The sequence below is a fragment of the Chelonia mydas genome, chromosome 2 (assembly GCF_015237465.2).
Source record: "Chelonia mydas isolate rCheMyd1 chromosome 2, rCheMyd1.pri.v2, whole genome shotgun sequence".
Classification (NCBI taxonomy): domain Eukaryota; kingdom Metazoa; phylum Chordata; order Testudines; family Cheloniidae; genus Chelonia; species Chelonia mydas.
In genome coordinates, this window is record NC_057850.1 from 59,255,725 (window position 1) to 59,272,859 (window position 17,135).

General features: G+C 44.4%; 1 protein-coding gene across 1 annotated transcript in view; it reads left to right on the forward strand.

The window, feature by feature from the left end:
* Positions 1–17,135, forward strand: part of CPA6 (carboxypeptidase A6) — a 117,793-nt gene that overhangs the window by 40,385 nt on the left and 60,273 nt on the right. Inside the window, exon 2 of the mRNA XM_037892469.2 lies at positions 15,873–15,948. Coding sequence (XP_037748397.1) covers positions 15,873–15,948 — 76 coding nt within the window. The remainder of the gene's footprint in view (positions 1–15,872; positions 15,949–17,135) is intronic.

Sequence of the window (17,135 nt, forward strand, 5' to 3'; positions counted from 1 at the left end):
TTCTCATATGTGGCATGAGGAAAGAATTTTCCCCCAGGTCACATTCACTTGGGAGTTTTTTGCCTTCCTCTGCAGTGTGTCACTTTCCATGATTATCTGTGTATATTTCACTTAATCATTTCCCTGCCACTGCAGGTCCCTCAAGCATTGGTGCACATCAGTCTCTCCTATGGCACATAACACTAGTCTCCTGCGGGCTGTAATATTTTGGTCTAATTTCAGTTGGTTTTAGTGTGAGGATGATGGGTAGTACCTGTATCCTGTGATACACAGGAGGTCAGATTAGATCATCTGGTAGTCCCTTCTGTCTTTATACCCTATGACTCTAATCCAGCAAATTAGTATTGATCATGCACCTGTGATAGATTGTATACCTGTATTCATCCCTTGCACATTCTTGTAATAATCTGTATGAAGTATGCCTTGTGAGGTACCATTTGAAAACTCATTATTTGCTGGTCATTATTGTCCTGTGTGGCAACATTGTAAAAGTTATAAGATTCCACTTTATGGAGTTACTGACATATGTTCCAAGTGCACGGAGTGGGCCAAATCAGTTCCTCAGAGACAAAGGCCAGACTAATACCTCAGCCAGTTGTAAACAAGGCCAATGGGCAATTACCTGCTAAGTGGCCATTCTTTGGCAGGAAAGGGGGCATAGGTGAAAAATCTACATTTTAGCAAATAAACAGCATGGAGTTCCCATGCACACAGCCTGCTTGTTGCCTTGCTCCCAGCTGGAGATGCTTCTCAAAGGGGGGGAGAGGACTATAAAAAGAAAGGGGAAACACCCCCACAGCATCTCTCTCTTTCTCTCTGCCCACTGCATCCATGGCACCTGAAGGACAAGGAAAGCAGCACTGGACTGGGAGAGGGGTCCTGACCTAAGGGTTTGGCCAGTAATCTGCTAAAGCATGTGAAAGAAAACCTTGCTTTGAATTTAACATAGTTTGTTAAATCATAGAATCATAGAATATCAGGGTTGGAAGGGACCTCAGGAGTCATCTACTCCAACCCCCTGCTCAAAGCAGGACCAATTCTCAACTAAATCATCCCAGCCAGGGCTTTGTCAAGCCTGACCTTAAAAACCTCAAAGGAAGGAGATTCCATCACCTCCCTAGGTAACCCATTCCAGGGCTTCACCACCCTCCTAGTGAAAAGGTTTTTCCTAATAGCAAACCTAAACCTCCCCCACTGCAACTTGAGACCATTACTCCTTGTTCTGTCATCTGCTACTACTGAGAACAGTCTAGAGCCATCCTCTTTGGAACCCCCTTTCAGGTAGTTGAAAGCAGCTATCAAATCCCCCCCCCCCCCATTCTTCTCTTTTGCAGATTAAATAATCCCAGTTCCCTCAGCCTCTCCTCATAAATCATGTGCTCCAGTCCCCTAATCATTTTTGCTGCCCTCCGCTGGACTCTTTCCCATTTTTCCACATCCTTCTTGTAGTGTGGGGCCAAAAACTGGACACAGTATTCCAGATGAGGCCTTACCAATGCTGAATAGAGGGGAATGATCACTAGTTGCATTTTATCTTTATTTTACTTGTAACCATTTCTTTCTATGCCTCATTACTTTTACTCACTTAAAATCTCTTTGTAGTTAATCAACTTGTTTTATCTAATCCAGTGTGTTTGAATTAAAGTGTCTGGAAAACTCCATTTGGGGTAACAGGACATGGGCATATCATTTCTATTAATTAAACTTAGACTTATATAAGCCTGTATTGTCCTGGAGTACAGTATATACATTTCTGGGGGAAATCTATGACTGGGAGTGTGATGGGGTTACCCTAGAGTACAAACGAGACTGGTAAGAGCCAACATGTGGCTGGCTGGCTGGCTGGCTGCAACACACGCTGACATAGCTGGGAGTGACTTGCATGCTGGAGGCTGTTCGTGAGCAGTCCAGGACTGGAGGCTATAGCAGCAAAGCAGTGTAAAGGGCACCCCAGGTTGGAGGGCAAGAATAACACAGCTACTCATTAGTCTGGATTGTACCCTGGGTATGTCACGGCATCTCTCTAGGGCACCGTTGCCAACTTTCACGTGGTAAATAAGCACCCCGACTTTCACAATAAGCCAAAAATCAAGCTAATCCCATTTCAAAACAAGGCCAAAACAAGCCAATCCCTAACAACCCCAACACTCTATGTGACTAGATCCCCCCCCCCCCCCCACTGTGCAGTCTGGGACTGTGGTGGGCCAGCTGTGTACCCCTGGCTCTCTCCCCCTTGCCCCTGCCCCTGCTTGCCCCTGCCCCTGCGTGCCCCCGCTTGCTGGGAGCCAATCAAAAAAAAGAAGCAACAAGCTGCAACAAGCTACAAGCTAAACAAGCAACAAGCTGCAAGCCAAAAAATAGCCAACAAGCAAGTCACAGGCCAATTAACCCAAAAACAAGCCCAATTTCTGCATTTTTTTCCCACACGTTTGTCATGTCTGCTCTGGGGCCTTTTGTTTTGCCTTATAGACAGAATTCATCTCATAGGCAAAAATCCACTCAGGAGCCTCCCAGGGATTATTTCTGATCAACAGACCATCACTTGCATATTTTGTAAGGAATCCTCTAAACTGGTGGAGTAGCTCATCAGGGAAAATTCTTTACACGCAAAGTCACATTAGTAGTTTAATTGGGCCACTCCATATCCCAGACATCCACCTGAAGGGAAGGGATGTTTACTTATGAAAACAACTTTCTGAAGAAAAAATAGTAACTTCAATACAAGGTGTGTGCCCCCCCCCCGGCCCAAATCTATATTCACCACCCAGATATCTTATGCTGAATGAAGTATACTATTGTGAGGAAATGAAAGACAATCCCAGATAGTAGTAGTTTTGGTGGGAGCAGGTGTAGGAAACAGCTGGTATGGAACAAATGATCATCTATTTCCATGAAAGGACCAGTCACTTAGGTCTAATTTGGGGCCAGCGTTTTGGCTCTTGTTGCTAGCCTGACCTTTCAGCAGGGACAAGGTTGTGTCTGATTAGATACACTTGGCTCAGCTGTGGTTATCGCTAGACCAGATATTTCATTCAGATTGGAAGTCAGTGTAAGTTGAGCCAAATTGATTAGGCATTTAAAATGAGCTCTGGCCATTTGTCCTATTTGTTCCTTCTCATTTTGCCATGTATTTAAAGTTGTACCTTGTCATAATATCATCTGGTAATAAATATTTTAGTATTACAGTGTAAAAGTTTCACAGGTACCCAAAAATTTGACATGTCAGTTCTTGGAGGTTTGAGCTGCCTGCCTGGCCTTATGTCCTTCAAAGAACTAGTGACATGATGCTAACCTTTAGTTGTCAGACAACTCATATGTAGTTTAGACACACAAGGCATCCCACAGAACCAGTCTCCATGGGAACTGATGCTGCAACATTGCTGGACGGCAGAGACAACCCATACTTGCCAATAGTGTGTGTGGGAGAGTGAGGGCAGCGGCTTCAACAGATGTTACTGAGCATGCTCTGTCCATGTGAGCCTGTTCAGTACAAGCCGAACTGCAACTTGGGGGTAGGGGGGAAGGCACGTGACCCCACGTCAGGGCCAGCTCCAGGTACCAGCTTTCCAAGCAGATGCTTGGGGCGGCGTTCAGAATGGGGAGGCAGTCCGTGTCCCGCGGCGGCAATTCGGCGGCAGCTCCAACGCTCTTCTGGGGGGCGGCGGCAATTTGGCGGCAGCTGCAACGCTGTTGCAGCGGCGGCAATTGGGTGGCAACTGCTTGGGGCGGCAAAATTGGTAGAGCCGCCGCTGTCCCACGTGTCCCCTTCCCACACATCACCTCAGCTGGCTGGAGACACATCCTGCCCAAATTAGCGTAATCAAAGTTCTGCACCAGTTTACGTCTCTAAGGACTCTGCTATCTGCAGAGACAGTCAGCTATTTTGTGTTGAGTTTCATACAACCCCTTCTGAGTTAACGGGGGCCCTTTATGTTCTTCTTATGGAGATTTTATTTTTGATCTTTCTTGATCTAAAAGAAAAGCAATTGAGATTTAAGGGTGTATGCGCTCTGTGTATGGAAAAACAACACAAATTAAGCTGTTGTCCAGTATGAAAAAGCATCGCAGAATCTGGCCAATGGTGTTTTTGAAAGACACAGATGTTGGGAGCCAGCTGGTCCTTGAGGAAAAGTGAGCAAGGCAGATACATTTTGTACTATAGTAGGGTAGTGGCACATAATTTACAGATTTTCAGACTAAAAAGGTCCCGTCTTCAGATGTTTGCAGTTTATACAAAAACCTTACATCATATAAATTGAAGGCAACATAGCTCATCCTCTATAAACAAAGATTTTTGTACAAACTGCCAATACTTCAAAAAACGTTTTGGCCCCAGAACTCATGTATTATACAACTCAGTCTCATAGAACATATCATAAATACTTTATCTGATTAGCATTTAAGATAATTTTAATCTAGGCACTTTTGAAAGAAACACACTATGGTAAATTAATTACACAGGTAATTGGCAATGGCAACTCTTTCAATTTGGTCATGTTTTGCAATATTTTGTGTTTTTCTTGAAGCCCCAACTCCTAGAGTCATGGGATTACAGGAGAATTGCAACTTCCATTTAAAAAAAATGTTTTTAAATTTTATCTTAAGGGAGCAATGAAGGAACCAAACAAGAAAACTCTGTACTTCCTTCACTTTGGAGATAACTGCTTAGCTCAAATGTTCTAAGGCAGGAGACACCTATCTCTTCTGTAATACTTTCAAAACTACTGGCAACCCACGATACCCGGAAAAATATCAATTTCCAGGCTGTATGCATCTAGAACACCCAGCAGAAAAGAAGCACATCATTCAAAAGTTTTCTAATGAGCTGTTAAAATTTTAGATCCTCTTCCACCTCTTGAGATCACTTTGCATACATGAAGCTTCAGAGGATGTATAACATTATATGGCTTATGCTTCAGGAAAACAATCCAAAGTAATTTTGTGCAACTTCTTTATATCCTCTGAAGATTCATGTATGAGGCATGAGCACAAAAAGTGGACAATCTTAGAATCACTTATTCCAAACACTTTAAGTTTTTGCAAAAAATATCATTAATCCCTTAATATAAGCTCTCCTTACATCATTTGTCAGATAAATATAAATTTGATGGTTTCATACAATATGAAGTGTTCTAAGTTATATTCTGTCAACAGACTTGGCTTGATTTTAGGTCCCAAGGAAATATACCAAAAAACCCAAGATGGCCATAGGGCAGAGTGGTAACTTCATTTTACTAAAGGCAAAACTGACAAGAAAATTAAGGCTCCGAAGTAGACATCTTTTAGGTGGCCAGTTTGAAACACTGATCCAGCAGAGCCTCATTTTCCCCACATACGACATAGGAGCCCTGATATTTGCCCTCTTCTTAAAGTCATTGTGAGGCCTAACTGAGCAATGGCTGTGAATCACCACTGCCCGAGTCCAGTTTTACACCAGGGTAATATTACTGAAAACTGCAGAAGGAGAGAGTACGTTACAGCAAAAAATGCTACTCTTCCTCTTTTTTTGTGGCGACAGCAAAAGTAACATTTATGTTTCTATAGCTTTTTATCAAGAGGCAGTGGCAAACCTGGCCTGTGTTTCACACCAAGGTGAACTGCACTGGTACAAGCCACAATTTGCCCTAGCACAGTTACATCAATGTAGCTCTTTCAGCAACTAATAACCCACCTGTAGACATGACCTAAGTCCTTGCACGCTTAAAGAATGAGCTAAGGTCCTCCACAGCACCCCACTAATGTTTACAGCACCTTGAAGCGAACAGCAAGGTCTACTGTGTACATGTACACAGCATTCCAAGGATTAGTCAAGAAAAGAAACAGAATAAAAAATCCTACCATGCATGCCTTTTTTAAAAAGTTACATTTACAGCTATCTGTCTGTCTACGGTATTTATATGGCTCCCCATTACCTAGCACCAGAGTGCCTCACAGTCTTTAAAGTACTATCCTCATAACACCCCTGTGAGGTAGGCAAGCACTGTTATTGCCTTTTTACAGGTGGGGAGTTAAGTCACAGAGAAACTAAGTGATTTGCCCAAGGTCACCAGATAATTCCCTTCCTTCTCTCCTCCACTTCCCTCAGGCTATATGGTATGTGTAGAGGCAGAGTGGCATCCATTGCGGGTCACACAAGGATAGGGTTCTCAGGGGTCCGGTTTTCGACTGGAACTGGTTTTCGACTGTTAAAAGTCTGGTCGGCGGTGCAGCAGGGCTAAGGCAGGCTCCCTGCCTGCCGTGGCTCCACATGGCTCCCAGAAGCAGCAGCATGTCCCCTCTCCAGCTCCTAGGCATTGGGGCAGCTAGGGGGCTCTGTACACTGCCCCCACCCCAAGCAATGGTCCCGCAGCTCCCATTGGCCGGGAACCATGGCCAATGGGAGCTGTGGGAGCGGTGTCTGCAGACGGGGCAGTGCACAGAGCCACCTGGCCGCTCCTCCACGTAGGAGCTGGAGGGGGGACATGCTGCTGCTTCTGGGAGCTGCTTGAGGTAAGCGCCACCCAGAGCATGCACCCCTCACCCCCTCCTGTGCCCCAACTCCCTGCCCCCAGCCCTGATCCCCCTCCCACCCTCCAAACCCCTCAGCCTGGAGCACCCTCCTACACCCCAAACCCCTCATCCCCAGCCCCACCCCAGAGTCTGCACCCCCAGCCGGAGCCCTAACCCCCCTCCTGCATCCCAACCACCAGCCCCAGCCCAGAGCCCCCTCCCACACTCTGAACCCCTTATTTATGGCCCCACCCCAGAGCCCAAACCCCCAGCCGGAGCCCTCACCCCAAACCCCTGAGCCAGCCCGGTGAAAATGAGCAAATGAGTAAGGTGGAGAGAGTGAGCGACAGAGGAAGGGGGGATGGAGTGAGTGGGGGCAGGGTTTCGGAGAAGGGGCAGGATAGGGGCATGGCCTCAGAGGAGGGGCGGGAAAGGGGCGGGGCAAGGGTGTTCAGTTTTGTGTAAGTAGAAAGTTGGCAGCACTACACAAGGATGGTCTGAATGCCACAAAAAGAGAGTAAGTTGGGCTAGCAGGCTGAACCCATCACCACATACATGTAAGCAATTCCTGTGACTAGCTTTATCCATAGAATCATAGAATATCAGGGTTGGAAGGAACCTCAGGAGGTCATCTAGTCCAACCCCCTGCTCAAAGCAGGACCAACACCAACTAAATCATCCCAGCCAGGGCTTTGTCAAGCCTGACCGTAAAAACTTCTAAGGAAGGAGATTCCACCACCTCCCTAGGTAACGCATTCCAGTGTTTCACCACCCTCCTAGTGAAAAAGTTTTTCCTAATATCCAACCTAAATCTTCCCCACTGCAACTTGAGACCATTACTCCTTGTTCTGTCATCTGCTACCACTGAGAACAGTCTAGAGCCATCCTCTTTGGAACCCCCTTTCAGGTAGTTGAAAGCAGCTATCAAATCCCCCCTCATTCTTCTCTTCCGCAGACTAAACATCCCCAGTTCCCTCAGCCTCTCCTCATAACTCATGTGTTCCAGCCCCCTAATCATTTTTGTTGCCCTCCGCTGGACTCTTTCCAATTTTTCCACATCCTTCTTGTAGTGTGGGGCCCAAAACTGGACACAGTACTCCAGATGAGGCCTCACCAGTGTCGAATAGAGGGGAACAATCACGTCCCTCGATCTGCTGGCAATGCCCCTACTTATACATCCCAAAATGCCATTGGCCTTCTTGGCAACAAGGGCACACTGTTGACTCATATCCAGCTTCTCGTCCACTGTCACCCCTAGGTCCTTTTCTGCAGAACTGCTGCCTAGCCATTCGGTCCGTCGTCTGTCACAGTGCATTGGATTCTTCTGTCCTAAGTGCAGGACTCTGCACTTGTCCTTGTTGAACCTCATCAGATTTCTTTCGGCCCAATCCTCCAATTTGTCTAGGTCCCTCTGTATCCTATCCCTACCCTCCAGCATTGCATTGGGACAACCTAATGCAGGAGAAGGCAGCGTTGGCTTTCAGGGGACTGCTTGCTGCTTTACACACAGCAGCAGACACATGTTCAAAGTAGAAGGCAGGGAATATCTGGGCCCTGATGTTTCCTACCCGCAGTGATCAACTCCACTGTCCTGTTTCCAGCTGCACTAATCTGGCACCCCCCCACACACACATAGCAGTTGGGAAATGCTAGGCAACTGGCATACACATTCACTTTGCAGAGAAGTCATCTCTGCTACATTAGTAAACATCACGCAATCACATCTTTGCCTCTTCAGCATTCCTCCCACATGCCAGCCAAGCAAATAATTTTCATTCAAAATTATGGATGGTCTTTATAGCAAGATAAAAATAAGTTTTTGCTCCCTTTATAAATAACTTCCATCACAAACAGAGAGTATACATGCTGTTACCAAGACAACACTGCTCACTCTCTCATCATTATTTGGGTCAGCATCAGCCCCTTGGGGGAAACCACCCAAAAAGAGTCAGAAAGAGTTGGGCCCCCTGGCCTACCAACATTATAAGTTACTGCTCAGGCCATTTAACAGGGCACTACACTGACCATATTAAGTGGAGTACAGAAAATATTGACTTAGAAGGGGGGGGAGTTAAAGGCCAATATCTGCTCCACTTAACTGGAGTAGCTTAGCACCACTTGAACACGGAAACAGTAACCCCTTGTAATGACAGACTGGGACTTAGCTGTAAGAGGTAACCACAGTGAAGGTACAAATATTATCCCAAAGCCTTAGTTTTGCTGCAGCCACTTTGTCTCACACTGGAGGGACAAAGCTGCCCAAGTGCCAAGATAGATTGTCATGGAAGAATCACCTCATGGGGAAATCTCCAGTGGTATAGAGAGGCTGCTACTTTTCCCTGCAAGGAGCATAAACGGGCCTACCCAGGAGAAAAGGGATATGTCTACAGCAGCCAGGCACCCTTGCAATCCCTGGTTCCCATAACGGTTCCTTGGGGACATAATCAATCAGCATAATTTAGAGCAGTCTAAAAGCTTTTCTAACTCATGCCAGGGGCTGAACTAGCGTATAGCTGACCCAGGAATTGGGAAACACAGGTAGAGAAGACAGTAATACTCTACCACTTTGTGAAATTTCTGAATCTTTACACAGTTGATAATACACAGCTGAGCAAAAATACTGCAATGAATTGTGTTAAATTAGATGATACGCACAATTTAAAGGCCCTATTTCATGACCTTCTGGGGCTAGAAAAAACTTTGGTGGACCAGTACCAATATTTTTAGGACCAGTAACCTTTTCCAAGCACTGGCCTTGGGTTAAATTAAATTAAGATTTAAAACAGAGTACTCCTACAGAGTGGTTATATAGAGTACTTATTTTTAATACCTAATCTATTTCTGAAATTCTTTGTGCCAATAACTGAAAGATACAAAGTAATTCCATAACAGACAATTTTTCTTAGGATTTTGTCTCGCAAAAATGTTTAGTACAGGGAGAAAAGGAATAAAGCAACTGGTCATTTTATCACAGCTGAATCCTGTGTATTCCCTTAGAGACTTCCATAGTGTAAATATTTTTTCATATGCATCTTTCAATCTGGCACCTCCTGTCTTGCATAACCAGTTGTGTGTAGCAGTTTTGTAAGAACCCAATCATTTCTATGCTATCATTCTTCATTATCCAATTAGGAAAAAATACTTTTAAGTAGGATTTTATTTCATTTAGAATATCTCCTTAGGCTTTTGATTCATAACATGCTGTCCCTCAAACCATATCTAAAGAACTGTACTGGTATTGCTGTGTAAATATGTTTTGCAGGGGGCTCTGATCAGAGTTGGCACTAGACAGAAAAAACAACAGAAAGATTTTTCCTCCAGGAAATGTGGAAATGACATAAATGAAGTTAATGTCCTGTCTCTCCAGCAGAAAAGCTTCACATGTGTGCATATTAAGCAGTACTGCTTCACTGAATCTGCCTGGTCTGTTCAAAGAAGAGCAACCAGTAATCATCAGAACTCTACTCTCGCATTGGTGGGCGAAAAAATATTGGCCTTTGCAGACATTTGCTATACAGAGCACATCCCACACACTCCAAAAGCAGAGCATCGTTCTCTATTCTGTTCCTAGAGAGGGGGAAAAAAGAAAAAGCTGTTTAGAGCTGGCATCAGCTAACAGAGCTGTTCATTTTGCTCAGTAGCAGAGCACTCTCCAGGGAAGCCCAAGGCCTGGCTTCTGCTCCTCATCCACCAGTCTCTTCTAGTCAGTTCATTTAATGTATTGCTGTTTGCTTAGAAGGGTATGCAAATGCCTTCAGTTGTGTTTATACAAGTTCAATTCAGCCCATGAAATCACAGCTTGAAAATTCCACTCACCTATTCCCCACTGGTAAATGGACAACTTGTCCTGGTAAGTGTGAGGTCCTACACCATCAATTTCTGCAAAATATACGTTTTCTTGTTTGGTTGGTTGGTTGAAAAAAAGACGTTACTAGCCCTTATGCTTACAGAGATAACCTTGCAATATAAACCAATGGCTTGCCAACTTCCTGAATCGGCAGACAGTTCCAGCATCTCTTTTGTTCATAGACTTTTCAAATATGTCATGAACACCGCTCTGTTCAGTTTCACTAATCTGAACCTCTTGATCAGCCGTGAAACAGACCAGAATCATATCAATTTCTGTCTATTGTTGCTTGGGAAATCTGAAATCAACACTGGAACTATTCATAGGGGAGAGGAGCTCCCTGGCCCCAAAAAAGGCAGGGGATTCAGAGCAGCCAGGAGGGCAAAGAAGTAAAAAACCAGACGTTTCTCTCTTCCAACAGCCAGACTAGGGAAAGGATTTTCATATTATCAGACATCCACTCTCCAGAGGTCAATATGAAAGATGGAGCTCTCTAGTAGAGTCCAGAGATCACACTCAGATAAATGATCCCTGAACACCTCCCTCTTCTCAGCAACTAGGGGTATGTGCTGGGACTCTCACCATGGCATTGACTATGAAGCTTATTGATAGATCCACCAAAGATCTCCCACATCAACCTATGGCTGATAGATTTAGTTGTCTGGCTGGTATGTGTGGTAGATTTTTGAATCCCTACATTAAGTGCATTGTGTTATATAGTAAGGGTGATTGCACAGAAAGTATTTAATAGAACATTTTGATTTGTTGTTAGTGCAAACTATAAACAAAGGATCTGGAGCCAAAAATCAACCTCAGGACTGCTTTTTTTGATGGGTAGATATTAGGTACACTGCAGAGTCTGATACCTGTGCTCTTTTGTAGAAGGACAATGCTAGAATGCTTCTTGATTACAGAGCCTTTTGACTTGGCTATAAAAGCTGGTATTAAAATACTGTTTTCAGGAATTCATTGTCTTTTTGCATCTTAGATTCACAAAAATGAAACTGGATTGCTAGGTTGGATTGTCCATCATTTCATAAAAATCTGACAGTATGAAGTATGCTAAAGTGCTTTCTTTGCACTCTCTAGGAGAAGGCCTGTCCACAGCAATTTTCCAGCAATGTATCAAGCAATTAATCTATCACAACCAGCCATGTCACCATTGACATTTTCCCTTCTCTGGCAGGTCTTTAATCAAGTCGGGCATGACATAGCCACTGAGCCAGATCCAAAAGACAGTTTAGACTACACGTGTTAGTCCGTTAAAGAAAAAGAAAACCACACCTAAATAATATCAGTTCACTCTGAGTTGTAACAACTGCTGAATCCAGGTTTAACTATTTTACATTTGAAATAGTTGTTCCATACGTTCTGCCTCTCCCCAGTACTTCCAGAAACTAGCGATAAGTGTTTCTTGTTTACTTTACATTCAGCCAGTGGAGATTTTAGTCACAGTCTCTGCACATAATCTTTAAGCATTTCAGTCCTACAGTATCTGTCCCATGTACCCAGTAGATCCATCTGTCCACTACTCTTTTCAATAGCTATTTGCTATTTAGAAAGAAGTGAGTGATAGCAAAGAGAATTAGTGCAATACAATAAGTGAAGTTGGGAAACATATTTCCCTTAATACAATGCAGCCTTCGTAGTACTCTGAGCTTCATAGCCCTTTGTAGAATATGCTTCTCTCCTATCTGTCTGGAAAGTGAAACTTTAAGTAATTTTCCCAAACCCCTGCCACCTCTTCTTCCCAACTTTTAGCACTGTCAAGCAGGAGAACCCCTGTATAGGGTCACCCCTTCGCAATTCCAGCACATAGCGCTGAGCCAGTGGTGTCAACAGAAGCAGAGTGAAACTGACCCAGGTTCTTTTTTTTTAAATAGTACTGGGACTAGTGGAACTATGGGCCAAACCTTCGAGTCAGACAAAACCATTTGAAGTCACTGGGGGCTTTGCCTGAACAAGGATATCAGGACTTGGGTCCGCAGTGCAAGGAATGATCAGCAGGGATGTTGCCAAAATGAAAGGGTGGAAAGAGAAACAAGGAGGTAGAGACAAACTGAAAGGAACAGATGGTGAAGGGAGAGAAGAGACAAAAGGAGGAAGAGTCATTCACAAAGGAAGAGGGGGCTGGTAAGAGATGGTGTAATGAGCAGCTGGAGAAAGCCATTTGCACTGCACACCACCACCACTTATTGGTCCTATGGAACCCAGAAACTATCGACTGGCACCTTTTCTGTTAAATAACTATTTACACAGATACAGCTAAAGCACTCCTGTAGCAGGGACAAGCCTGCCCAGTATTCTAGTGACAGTACATCACATTTGGAAACCTAAGTTGGTCCCTGACAATTGAACTGGGCAGAAGTTGAGAGCATGCTCTGAAGGCAGCACTCATCCCCACCTCACTCTCTGGTGACCCATCTGAGACCAACTGAATGCAGTATTCTGGAGGCTCCAGAGTCTACAGTTAAGGCATCTGGGTTCACATCTCCTTTGGACCACAATGCCCCTCAGCAAAGGCCACTCTGATGCATAATCTTCCTGGATAATAAGGAAACAGACATGATCCTGGAACGCCTCAGGAAAAAACAAGGTGAGGGGAGAAATACAGAAGTAAGTGAGGGGGGAAGAGAGGAGCAAGAGGAAAAAAAACCATAAGAACAGCCATACTGAGTCAGACCAGTGGTCCATCTAACCCACTATCCTGTCTTACAACAGTGGCCAACGCCAGGTGCTTCAAAGGGAATGAACGGAACAGGACAATTTTCAAGTGATCCATCCCCTGTCGTCCAGTCCCAGCATCGGGCAGTCAGAGGTCCTCTCGTGAATCAGTAACTGGTTAGAAGACAGGAAACAAAGAGTAGGAACAAATGATAAATTTTCAGAATGGAGATGGGTAAATAGTGGTGTCCCCCAGAGATCTGTACTAGGACCAGTGCTGTTCAACATATTCATAAATGATCTAGAAAAAGGGGAAAACAGTGAAGTGCCAAAGTTTGCAGATGATACAAAATTACTCAAAATAGTTAAGTCCAAAGCACATTTCAAAGAGTTACAAAGGGATCTCACAAAACTGGGTGACCGGAAAACAAAATGGCAGATGAAATTCAGTGTTGATAAGTGAAAAGTAATCCACACTGGAAAAAATAACCCCATGAGAGGGCCTTCCCTCTTATCCCATGACTGCTTACTTTGCTTAGGAGCCTTTGGTGAGGGACCTTGTGAAAGGCTTTATGAAAGTCCAAGTACACTATCCACTGTATCATCCCTGTCCATATGTTTGTTGACCCCATCAAAGAATTCTAATAGATTGGTGAGGCATGATTTCCCATTGCAAATGCCATGTTGACTCTTCCCCCACAAAACTGTGTTCATCTATGTGTCTGATAATTCTGTTCTTTCCTATAGTTTCAACCAATTTGCCTGGTTCTGAAGTTAGGCTTAACAGCCTGTAATTGCCAAGATTGCCTCTACAGCCTTTTTAAAAAATTGGTGTCACATTAGCTATCCTCCAGTCATGTGGTACGGAAGCTGATTTAAGTGATAGGTTACATATTACAGTTAGTACTGCAATTTCATACTTGAGTTCCTTCAGAATTCTTGGGTGAATACCATCTGGTCCTGGTGACTTATTACGGTTTAATTTATCAATTTGTTCCAAAACCTCCTCTATTGACACCTCAATCTGGGACAGTTCCTCAGATTTATCACCTAAAAAGAATGGCTCAGGTTTGGGAATCTCCTTCGCATCCTTGCAGTGAAGACCATGAAAAGAATTAATTTAGCTTCTCCACAATGGCCTTGTCTTCCTTGAGTGCTCCTTTAGCACCTCAATCATCCTGTGGCCCCACTGATTGTTCGGCTGGCTACCTGCTTCTGATGAACTTCAAAAATCTTTTGTTGTTAGTTTTTGTGTCTTTTGCTAGTTGCTCTTCAAATTCTTTTTTGGACAGCCTAATTATACTTTTACACTTGACTTGCCATCAGATTTTATGCTCCTTTCTATTTTCCTCAGTAGGATTTGACTTCCAATTTTTAAAAGATGGCTTTTTCCCTCTAACCACATCTTTTACTCTGAGCCTGCACCCCTGACCTCCTCCCACCCCTAACCCCCTGCCCTGATACCCCTCCTGCCCTCCAAACCCCTTAGTCCCAGTCCGGAGTACCCTCCTGCACCCCCAACCCCTCATCTCCAGCTCCACCCCATAGCCCGCATCCCCAGCTGGAGCCCTCACTCCCCCACCCCCACCATCCCAACCCCTTACCCCAGCCCAGAGCCCCCTCCCACACCCCGAACTCCTCATTTCTTGCCCCACCCCAGAGCCCGCACCCACAGCTGGAGCCAACACCCCCTCCTGCACCACAACTCCCAATTTTGTGAGCATTCATGGCCCGCCATAGATTTCCATACCAAGACGTGTCCCTTGGGCCAAAAAGTTTGCCCACCCAGGTTAGTGGATCATGAAGGGATTAGGGCTCAAAGTCTCATTAAGAAGCTCTAAGCCTTACTCAGCAGGCTGCTAGGCTTATCACACTCTTCCCCCCAAACAGACCACACCATATACTACAACAAAGGCATGTAGGATTCAAAGAATAGGTCCATTCTCCTCACCCATCTCATCTCCGTTTCAGTCTCCTCACCCAGTAAGTCCTAGTCTCACTTGTGTAGACTCTCCCTCCCTGCCTCCTTGCACCAACTCCCATTCCCAGTTTCTCTTGCCCCTTTCCCCCTGCCACTCCTTTTCCCCAAGAATTTACCCCTGTAGGAACAGCTCTTGTCCCCTCTTCATCTTAATCAGGCCGCTTCCTCCATGTGCCTGGGCTGAACAGGACTGCAGTAGTCCAGGACTACAACTGCAAGAAAAGTCGTACTCTGTGCTCAGTCCCAACCTGGAGCATGCTCAGTGCAGGTGGAATCTTCAGGGAATTAAGCTGCTAAAATCTAAAAAGTCTGTACTGAGCATGTGTGAACTACAATCTTTGAACTGGGCCACATTTGAGCAGATTTTTATGGGGCTGGCACAAGGCTGAACACAAAGCCAAATGTCCAGTTCCTGCTGCGCAGAATGGGGGCTCTAGAGCTTTGCAAAGAAAAGGCTGCCAGAATTTTTTTAACACTGGCAGAACAGCATGTTATTCCCTATCCTCATTCTCAGAAATGTCTGTACCATTCTGGCTAAAGTTTTCCAGAAAAATTCAGCCTGAAGCAGACCCATATCATGGAAAATTTCAACCCATATGGTTTAAGTTTGGCAAAGATATAAGCAACTGAAAACAGGGTCTTATAATGGGAAGCACTGGGAAACCTTAATAATAGCTGCTATCCCCACCTATAATCAGCTTACTTCGTGGACTTAGGAAATGTACAGTTAAGGGGGGTCAAGTTTGAAAGCAGATTTCTGATTCACCTGTTATGTTAATAGTATTTAGAAAGAGACAAAATGAATATGGATTGTAAATGATAGATTTATTTCTGGGTTCTGTTGTTGAAACAAGTCCTTAAAGCTTCAATTCAATGTTCTCTTACCAACAGTGATAAAGTAATACGGCTTGTTCCGGAGAGCGAGAGAGAAGCACAAGCACTGAATGCCATATTTAACCAGCTTACGGTGAGTTTGCACTTTGCAGTTTCAATACCAGTGCTCTTCTTGAGGGTTGCCTTTAATGGGCTAATTCACATGCCTTTCACCCGGGATGACTGTTTCAAATCCTGGGTTACATTCAACTGAAAATACGTGTGGAGAGGAAGCACAAGGAAGAGTGGAGGCCTCAGCCTAAAATAGAGTGGCAAGAATCCCCACTTCAGCCAAGCTCAAAGTCTTTACAACTATTAAAAATAAAATATTCCCCCACCTTAAAAAAAAGAGAGAGGAAAATAAAAGCAGGGAAATCATAGTTTCCACCTGTTTGTATCTAGTGCCATTGCATTGGCTTATCACAAGAGCACTGTCCAGAATGCTGCCTCTCCGGCAGAGCTTAACAAGGGGTAGGAACTGCTCTGCCAGCAGCAATGACCATGATCACAGAGAAGGATGAAGGTATGCACAGAACCTTCCTCCTACCCATACTCACAGCCCTCTGTGACATGAGATAATGGGGGAAGAGGACCACCATGCACATGCACTGAACTCTGGCATTACAGATACGTGGAGGTGGATTCTTGTGAATAGTCTCAGACTGTAAGCTTTTCAGGGCACGGAAAAGTGTGTTTATGTTTCTACAGTAGCTACCACTAGCACAATGGGGCTTTGGTTCTAATTAGCAATTTTGGGTGTTACTGTAATACAAATAAATAATAACTTTAATAGCCAGTGGCAATAAATAAATAAGTAAAGTAAACACCAACCTCCACAACTCCCTTGGACTTCCGGGGTTTCTGGTTGCATTTTTATTTTGTTCCTCTCTGTGTTTTTTCTCTCTTCTACTACAGCAATCCCCAAAAAGCACCTCTCCCAACTCTCTCATTACATTGCTCCCTTAGGCTCACAGAAAGTGATTCCTTCTCCATCAAAGTGGGAGCAGTTGAAACTTGAATAACCACATGCTGTAACTCTTACAACAGGGTAATACAACTTTGGCAAGGTGCGCTGGAATCTGACGGGTTAATTAGAAAGAGATTGATTAGGATGATGTAATAAGCTAAAAAGGTTGAAAGGAAGTTTTTTTTTAATAAATGAAAATGTACCTGCATACAGTAATATTCACCCACAGGATCAAATCCTGGTCCCTGTACCCAGCTTGTGGAAACAAGCTAAGCTTGGTTGCTTCCGAAGCCTCAGGGCTGCAGATCCCTCTG